Raw genomic sequence first — 8,783 nt, forward strand, 5'->3', positions numbered from 1 at the left:
GGAGAAAACTGGAAGAAATCGCCCACTCGCCGGATAAATGAACCATCGGAGCTGGACCCACTCGCCGGTAGGGCTCCCCCACCCCAGACGTACTGTGGCCATAGTTAGGGTTTCTGCATAGGTCTCTGCACCATGTACCGTGTAAGCCGCTCAGAGCCCTTCGGGGGTGAGCGGGGTACTTATTGAAAGTATAAATAAATATAAATAAATAAGGAAGGGAAGAAGGGAGGGACTCTGTTACATCTGTATTTTAGCAGCTGCCTCAGCACAGCTAGAAACTTCCACTTTCTGTCTCCACCAGTCTGTTACATCCCTCCGCAGTCCACAGGAGTTCACAGGCCCCTGGCTAATCTGGACATAATCCCACCAAACTCCCTTTTTGTCAAAATGACAACAATTCTGGCGGGTAGGGGGTTTGCCCCCACTGAGAGCCAGTGTGGTGTAGTGGTTAGGAGCGTGGACTGTAATCTGGGAGGACCGGGTTTGATTCCCCCTCCTCCACAACATGCAGCTGCTGGTGTGACCCTGGGTCAGTTACAAGTTCTCTCAAAGGATAGACCATCAAGATATTTTAGGCTTTCTTCTAACGACCATTACTTTTGTCTTTGCGTAGTTTGTATTGAGCAGTTCCTCACTACAATAATTTCCTATCTGATATAAAAGTCTTCTCAGACCAATTTTAGTTAGGGAGATTAGAACCATATAAACTGCTGGCGGGGGGATCCGGGATTCGCTCTGTCTCCTTTGCTAATTCCCCCAAGTAATTAGGAGCTTGCCTATTTGGGTAACATGGGGTCTCCCTAGGCACCCACAAAGAGACCCTCTCGTCGCCGTCACTCACCGGAAGCCGTAGTAGGTGTCCGGATCGGCCAGTTCCGGGAACCGGTACCTGAGCTGGCTCTGCAGTGTGAGCTTTTCGTACCACATCTTGCTGTCGATGCGGACGTCCCAGTGTTTGTTGACCACAATGAAGTCCGAGCTTTGGTACAAGATGGACAGGTTGTCGAGGCTGACGGGCTCCATAGCTGCAGACCCTGTGAGGGAGGGAGGAAGGTGGGGCTTAGTTTTCAAAGGACTGGGCCAAGGTAGGACTTGCACTCGCCTCTGTTGTAAGGAGGCCTTTGGGCTAAGATGTTTGGGGTCAGGATAGTTAGGGTGATTCGGTGGGAACAGGAAAAGCGCTCTGCACAAGCTCAGGGGCACAGCTGTTACTTTACACATAAGAACACCAGAAGAGCCCTGCTGGATCGGACCAGTGAGGGTCCATCTAGTCCAGCCTCCTGTCTCACAGAGTGGCCAGTCAGTTCCTCTGGAGGGCCGACAACAGGGCAGAGAGGCCGAGGCGTTCCCCTGAGAAGAACCTCAGAAGAGCCCCACTGGATCAGACCAGTGAGGGTCCATCCAGTCCAGCATCCCATCTCACACAGTGGCCAGCCAGTTCCTCTGGAGGGCCAAACAACAGGGTAGAGAGGCCGAGACCTTCCCCTGAGAAGAACCTCAGAAGAGCCCTGCTGGGTCAGACCACTGAGGGTTCCTCTAGTCCAGCATCCTGTCTCACAGAGTGGCCAACCAGCTCCTCTGGAGGGTCAGCAACAGGGCAGAGAGGCCGAGACCTTCCCCTGATGTTGCCTCCTGGCTCTGAGATTCAGAGAATTAGTGTCACTGAATGTGGAGGTTCCCCTCAGTCACCACAACTAGTAGCCACTGATAGACTTATCCTCCATTAATCTGTTTAATCCCCCTTTAAAGCTGTTTACTCCTGTGGCCATCACGACATCCTCTGACGGCAAATTCCACATTTCAATCACTCTCTGTGTAAAGTAGTATTTCCTTTTGTCTGTCCTGAACCTACTGCCCATCAGCTTCATCAGATGTCCCCGAGTTCTGGTCTTTTGGGAGAGGGAGAAAAAGTTATCTTGGTCAACTGTCTCCACCCCGTGCATAATTTTATCAACCTCCATCATGTCCCCCCTTCGTTGTTTCTTTTCTAAACTGAAAAGTCCCAGACGCGTCAGCCTTTCCTCCTAGGGAAGTTGCTCCAACCCCTGAATCATCTTGGTTACCCTCCTCTGTACTTTTTCCCAGCTCTGCGGTGTCCTTTTCGAGATACGGCGATATGCAAGGACTGTGCTCCAGTTATCGAAATGCAACCTTCAAACCACAGAGGGGGAGGTGTGACAGAAATGTTTAAAAGAAATATATAAAGCAGGGCTAGGCCGCACGAATCCATGAGAAGTGGTCAAACATCAGATACATTTTAAAGGAGGGAAGACGGAGGTAGGGACCAAGGAGCTAAGCTAAGAAACAGGGAGTCCTGTGTTCAAGTCTCTCTCCTACCATGAACTCATTAGAAGTGCAAATTCAAGACCGGGAGCCCCGGAAAAGACCAACTTGATTTTCAGGATATAAGCTTTTGAGAGAAGAAGAAGAAGAAGAGATTGGAGTTACACCCCACCCTTCACTACCCAAAGGTGCCTCTGAGTGGCTTACAAATTCTGCTCTTTTTCAAGGACAGCTCTGACAGAACTATCGCTTGCCCAAGGTCATCCAGCAGCTGCAAGTGGATGAGTGAGGAATCAAACCCGGTTCTCCCAGATTAGAGTCCGCGCACTAAATGTGGGCATATTTGGTTGTCTGATCCTTCGCAAGCTCCATTTCAAACAATTCTGTTGCAAGCAGGGGGGTGGGAAAACTTTCTGTGGGGACATCTGCCAGGCCGCAAACTCATTTCACCAGTTTAGTGCAGTGGTTAAGTGTGTGGACTCCAATCTGGGAGAACCGAGTTTGATTTCCCACTCCTCCTCCACTTGCACCTGCTGGATGACCTTGGGCAAGCCGTAGTTCTGATAAGAGCTGCTCTTGAAAAAGAGCAGTTTCTGTCAGAGCTCTCTCAGCCCCACCTACCTCACAGGGTGTCCGTTGTGGGGAGGGGAAGGGAAAGGAGATTGTAAACCGCTCTGAGACTCCTTTGGGTGGTGAAGGACGGGGTATAAATCCAATCTCTTCTTTTCTCCTTCACCAGATAACAAAATGCAATCCTGGGCTATCATACCGACTTGGAAACACCACTGAAGCCAAGAGGACTTACTCCTGAATAAACAGGGCAGGGAAAGGGGACAGACGTCTGGGGAGGGATGCTAAGCCCAGCCTGCCTGCCTCCCTCTGGCATCTGATTGGCCAGGCTGCAAACGGGATGCTGCAATGGCTGGACCATCACCCGATGATGTAAGGCGGCGTGTGCAAAAGCACTCAGATGCCCACTTCCAAGGGAAACTCTGCAGAATGCACCCGCCTCCAGGTTCTTTTTTCCAACTGTTTTCTCCCAAACCGTGGGGGGGGGGGGTGTCCTTGAGCAGAAGGTGAAGAGTCCCTTCTAGCAAGGGTTGCCAATCTCCAGGAGGGACCCAGGGATCTCCCGGAAATCACAACTGATGCTCAAAACGACAGAGATCAGTTTTCCTGGAGAAAGCGGCTACTTCAGAAGGTGGAGTCTATGGCACCACCTCCAAATCTCTAAGGAGCTGCGGTGGCTCAAGTGGTTAAGGCGCTGAACTGCAGGCTGTGGAAGATCAGTAGTTCAGCAGTTTGAGACCTGGGTGCCACATGATGGAGTGAGCTCCCATCTCTGGCCCCAGCTCCTGCCGACCTAGCAGTGCGAAAGCAAGAAATTGCAAGGAGATAAATAGGGACCACTTCGGTGGGAAGGAAACAGCGTTCCTGGTGTTTAGTCATGCCGGCCACATGACCACGGAAACCTCTTCGGACAGCGCTGGCTCTTCAGCTTGGAAACGGAGATGAGCACCGCAAACCTAGAGTCGGATTCAACTGGCGGACTCTAATCTGGGAGAACCGGGTTTGATTCCCCACTCCTCCACTTGCACCTGCTGATGTGACCTTGGGTCAGTCACAAGCTCTGGCACAGCTGTCCTTGAAAAAGAGCAGTTTGTGTCAGAGTTCTCTCAGCCCCACCCACCTCACAGGGTGTCTGTTGTGGGGAGGGGAAGGGAAAGGAGATTGTAAGCCGCTCTGAGACTCCAAGTGAAGGGCGGGGTATAAATCCAATCTCCTCCTCCTCTTCTTCTTCTACCTTTACCAAATCTCTAGGACTTTCCCAACCTGGAGTTGGGCAACCTTACTACTGACCACTCCCCCCGGCGTCGATCTCCATTCTGGAGCGCGCCACCGCCTCCCCCTTGCAACGGGGATCGTGACCCCCCAAGTGCACAAGGGCCTGTCTATGCAAACGGGCCCGAAAAGCGAGCAGGCAGGCGCCCACGCGAGCAGCTCCATCATCGACCTTGCAGATTTGCAACACGAGGAGGCCGCCGTTCCCCACTGCGTGCATGGCGAATGCAACGTGCATGCAGCATGCATGGACCTCTCCCACCCCGCCAGCTCCGCCAGAAATAGCGCCGGGCCGGACCCACCTGCAACTTCGTGCAAGGGAGCAGCCCAGCCCGGGAAGCCATGGAAAAGGGGGCGCGCGTGCCCACTCAGCGCCCGGGAATGGAGAGAGACAGCGGGGCAGGCGCGCCCCCGCGCCCAGGCAGCCAATCAGCGCCCCCGCAGCGAGCGAGCGAGCGAGCGCTCACCCGGAACAGGAATCGGCGCGCGGGCGCCCTTTAGCGCGCGCTGATTTGCAAACCGGGAGGAAAAGGGACTTGTCAGCTAGGCGTCGCGGGTGCGATTAAAGAAAAGTAAGATTGCATGTGAAATGTTTGGGGTTTTTTTTTGCATGACTGCAATAAAAAATAAAATTGCATGTGGATTTTTTGGTTATTTTTTTTAAGTGCCCATAGGTACACTTTTATTAAATTTTCTTTTATAATCTACAACAAACAAATCTACACACTACAAACAGACACTCTACTACACATTTTTGGGGTTCTTTTGCATGACTGCAATAAAAAATAAAACTGCCTGTGAATTTTTTTGGTTATTTTTGCCTGACACTGCTATTTAAAAAATTTAATTGCACGTGGATTTTTTTGGGGGTTTTTTTTGCCTGACTGCAAGCTGCAAAGCAAAAGCGGTGCGGGTTTTTTAAAGAGAAAGGAACTCCATTTCTCCCTCCTTATTTCTGCAGTAGAGAAGAGAAATCGGGAATGGAAGAGGAGGAGGCTGAGCTGTACGGCATCGAAGATGAATTCGACGAGCAGTTTGCAGACGAGCTGGAGGCCCTGGCGGAGCTGGAAGGTGTGGGGGGGCAGCCTCCAGGTGGGGCCTGGGGGGGCGTCTCCCGGAATTATAACCGATCTCCAGAGAGCAATTCCCCTGGAGAAAATGGATGCTGTGGAGGGTAGACTCTAGAACGCTGGATCCCACTGAGGTCTCCCCTTTCCAAATCCCCCCCCCCAAATCTCCCGGAATCTCCCAGCCTGAAGTTGGCAACTTCTCAGGAAGATGAGAGGTAGCCTTGGCCTTGTGCAGGGTTGCCAAGTAAGTGCCAGGTGGTGGCTGGTGCTCTCCCGGAATTACAACCCATGCTCCCTCTAACCTGTGGAGTCCTGTGAGCCAAAATTCTACTTTGTGACCTACTGGCATTAAAGTTGTGAGTGAGCCATTTGGCTACTGCATACATTAGTTGGCTCTGGAGCCATCTTTTTCCTGAGCGAAGACAAAAACGTGTGAGCCGGAGGCTACAAAACTGTGAGCTAGCCTCACACTCACTCAGCTTAGAGGGAACACTGATTATAACTAACCTCCAGGCTATAGAAACCAGTCCCCCTGGAGAAAATGGCTGCTTTGGAAGGTGGACTCTGTGGCAATAGACCCTACTGGGGTCTCTCGCCTCCTGAAACCCCACCTTCCCCAGGAATGTCCCAAACTGGAGCTGTCAAGAACTGGAAAGGCTGAGCGCCAGAAGCAGTTGGGGGTGAGGGTAAATGCCACCAAGTTGCTTCTGACTGATGGTGACCTATAAATTGGGGTGTAGCCCTGTATTTCTACAGGATTGAGTCCCTCCAAGGCCGTTCGGCATATCTGTGCAAAAAGTGTAAATGGACACAAGAGGGGAACGGGTTTTGACAGTATTTCTTTTACAGTATTCATAATTATGATGATAATACAGTATTAATTTTACTACTACAACAACAATAATAATACAGTATTTCACAAAACAACAACAATAATAATCTGGTATTTTTAAAATTAATTTTTTATGGGTATTCAAAAATAGACAAAGACATAGATAAATCATGGTAAATTACAAATAGATTAGATGTCAACTTATTGCACAAGTAGGTTTTTTTTTAATTGTATCGTAAACGTATTGCACAAGTAGTAATGATATGATGGCGTTAACAAGAGTAACAATAATGATGAGGACCACATTGCTCTTAAGCAGTATTGCTTATTAACGTGTATCTTTAAATTAAACCAATATATATTGGGGGGGGTGTATGTATATATATACACATATACACACAAACACACATATATATATAATTCCTGGAATACTCCTGTATACTGTCTTACTTTTCTAATTATACAATCTTGATGTCTGTGGTATTTGGAGGAGGAGGAGAGGAGGAGATTGGATTCATACCCCGCCCTTCACTTGGAGTCTCAGAGCGGCTTACAAAATCCTTTCCCTTCCCCTCCCCACAACAGACACCCTGTGAGGTGGGTGAGGCTGAGAGAACTCTGACACAAACGGCTCTTTTTCAAGGACAGCTGTGCCAGAGCTTATGACTGACCCAAGGTCAAATCAGCAGGTGCAAGTGGAGGAGTGGGGGAATCAAACCCGGCCCTCCCAGATTAGAGTCCCCACACTTAACCACTACACCAAACTGGCTGGCTGTATTTGATGTACTGCATCGCTCAAAAGAGTAGTGATCCTCTGGAACTCACTGCCACAAGATGTAGGAATAGCCATTTGCCTTTAAAAAGGGGATTGGACAAATACCGTGGAGGGAAAGTCCGCCAATGGCTATGAGCCACGATCGCTGAACGGAAATTCCACAGACACAGGCAGTGTACCTTTGAAAATCCAGGCTGAGAGGGTAACCACAGAGGGAAGGCGTTGGCCTCCGGGCCGTACTAGGCAGCCCTTCCAGGGGCATTGGGGTTGGCCGCTGTGCAAAACCGAAACTTCTGTTCTGCAATTTGAATTGTGCCCCCCCCCCCACCCTCCTTTCCTGCAGGGGAACGACCCCTGCGCCCCTCCCGCAAAGTCTCCGAGTTCCGAAAGCAAAAAAAAAGGACGTTTGAAGAGGCTCTCGCAGCCGGGGATCCGGTGAAGGACTCGGTCGCTCCAGTCTGCCAGCCGTGCCTGGAAAAGGAGTCTTGCAGCCAGGCGTTCCCCGAGGGCGGTGTGGACGAGGAACCCGACGGTCTTCCCACATCCAGTGGGGCCGAGGACAGCTCAGAGGATCTGCCCCTCCAGGAGGCAGAAGCAACTCAGAGTAGGTTTGCGATCCGTGCGTTTCGGTTTGGGGGCTTGAATGCGAGCGGCATTGACTGGCTGAGAGCGTTGCCACAATTCTGCATCCTCTGAATGTGCTATATTTATTGCCTTTATTTATATTTCTCCTTTCTCCTCGTCACGGCTTCCGTTCCCGCTCTTCTCCTCCATACGATCCTCCTCACCACAGCCTTGTGAGGTAGGTTAGGCCGAGAGCGTGTGACCAGCCCGGGGTCACCCGGTGAGCTTCCATGTCAGAGTGAGGATTCGAAACTGGGTTTCCTAGACCTGAGTCCAGCACTTTAATCACGACACCGCGCTGGCTCTAAAGGCTGAACGGCACCTGAGTTTTGACCGCTTCGTGACAGAGTGTTGGACTGGATGGGCCATTGGCCTGATCCCACATGGCTTCTCTTAGGTTCTCATGTCTGGGGCAGTGATGCTCTGCCTTCTTGGTGCTTTGGGGGCAACTGGGAGGGCTTCTGAAGTTCTGGCCCCACTGGTGGGCCTCCCAAGTGGTCCCTGGGTTTTGGCCACTGTGTGGCCCAGAGTGTTGGACTGGATGGGCCATTGGCCTGATCTAACATGGCTTCACTTACATTTTTATGTCTGGGGCGGTGAAGCTCTGTCTTCTTGGTGCTTTGGAGGGGCAAGAGTGAGAGGACTGCTAGAGTTCTGGCCCTGCTGGTGGACCTCCTGATGGCCCCTGGATTTTGGCCACTGTGTGACCCAGAGTGTTGGACTGGATGGGCCACTGGCCTGATCCAACATGGCTTCTCTTGTGTTCTTATGTCTGGGGCAGTGATGCTCTGTCTTCTTGGTGCTTTGGGGGGGCAAGAGTGGGAGGACGTCTGAAGTTCTGTCCCTGCTGGTGGACCTACTGATGGCCCCTGGGTTTTGGCAACTGTGTGACACAGTGTTGGACTGGATGAGCCACTGGCCTGATCCAACATGGCTTCTCTTACGTTCTTATGTCTGCGGCAGTGATGCTCTGTATTCTTGGTGCTTGGAGGGCAACAGTGGGAGGGCTTCTGGAGTTCTGGCCCCATTCATGGACCTCCTGATGGCATCTGGTATTTTTGGCCACTGTGTGACACAGAGTGTTGGACTGGATGGGCCCTTGGCCTTCAGTATCTGTGTGTCCTGGGGTTACCTAGCAGGTGCGGTGGAGTTCTCAGCACCGTCAGGAGGGGCTGACAACTGTGCCAGGGCTTACATGGTTGCTTATTCCAGGGAAAAGGAGTGGATATGAGGCCTTTGGGTCTTGCTATGGGCTGTTTGCTTCCCTTCTCTCGCTTGCCCCCTTGAATATGTTTGGGTGAGTTCAGGCGTAGTTCTCTTGGCACCCGAAGGGCAAATGTTTATTGTAGCAGACGCT

The 8,783-nt window shown here is 51.3% G+C and overlaps 2 protein-coding genes across 2 annotated transcripts in view; one reads left to right on the top strand and one right to left on the bottom strand.

The window, feature by feature from the left end:
- RPUSD1 (RNA pseudouridylate synthase domain containing 1) overlaps positions 1-4,470 on the bottom strand; it is an 11,624-nt gene extending 7,154 nt beyond the window's left edge. The window contains exons 1-2 of the mRNA XM_015424099.1: positions 4,428-4,470; positions 842-1,034 (exon numbers count right to left, since the gene is read on the bottom strand). Coding sequence (XP_015279585.1) covers positions 842-1,023 — 182 coding nt within the window. The 5' untranslated portion in view covers positions 1,024-1,034; positions 4,428-4,470. The remainder of the gene's footprint in view (positions 1-841; positions 1,035-4,427) is intronic.
- Positions 4,471-4,673: 203 nt separating this feature from the next.
- Positions 4,674-8,783, top strand: part of CHTF18 (chromosome transmission fidelity factor 18) — a 45,053-nt gene continuing 40,943 nt past the window's right edge. The window contains exons 1-4 of the mRNA XM_015424066.1: positions 4,674-4,697; positions 5,087-5,196; positions 7,146-7,406; positions 8,639-8,723. Of these exons, the coding sequence (XP_015279552.1) occupies positions 5,106-5,196; positions 7,146-7,406; positions 8,639-8,723 (437 nt within the window). The 5' untranslated portion in view covers positions 4,674-4,697; positions 5,087-5,105. The remainder of the gene's footprint in view (positions 4,698-5,086; positions 5,197-7,145; positions 7,407-8,638; positions 8,724-8,783) is intronic.

This window comes from Gekko japonicus, unplaced genomic scaffold, assembly GCF_001447785.1.
Source record: "Gekko japonicus isolate JY-2015 unplaced genomic scaffold, Gekko_japonicus_V1.1 scaffold2442, whole genome shotgun sequence".
NCBI classification, from domain to species: domain Eukaryota; kingdom Metazoa; phylum Chordata; class Lepidosauria; order Squamata; family Gekkonidae; genus Gekko; species Gekko japonicus.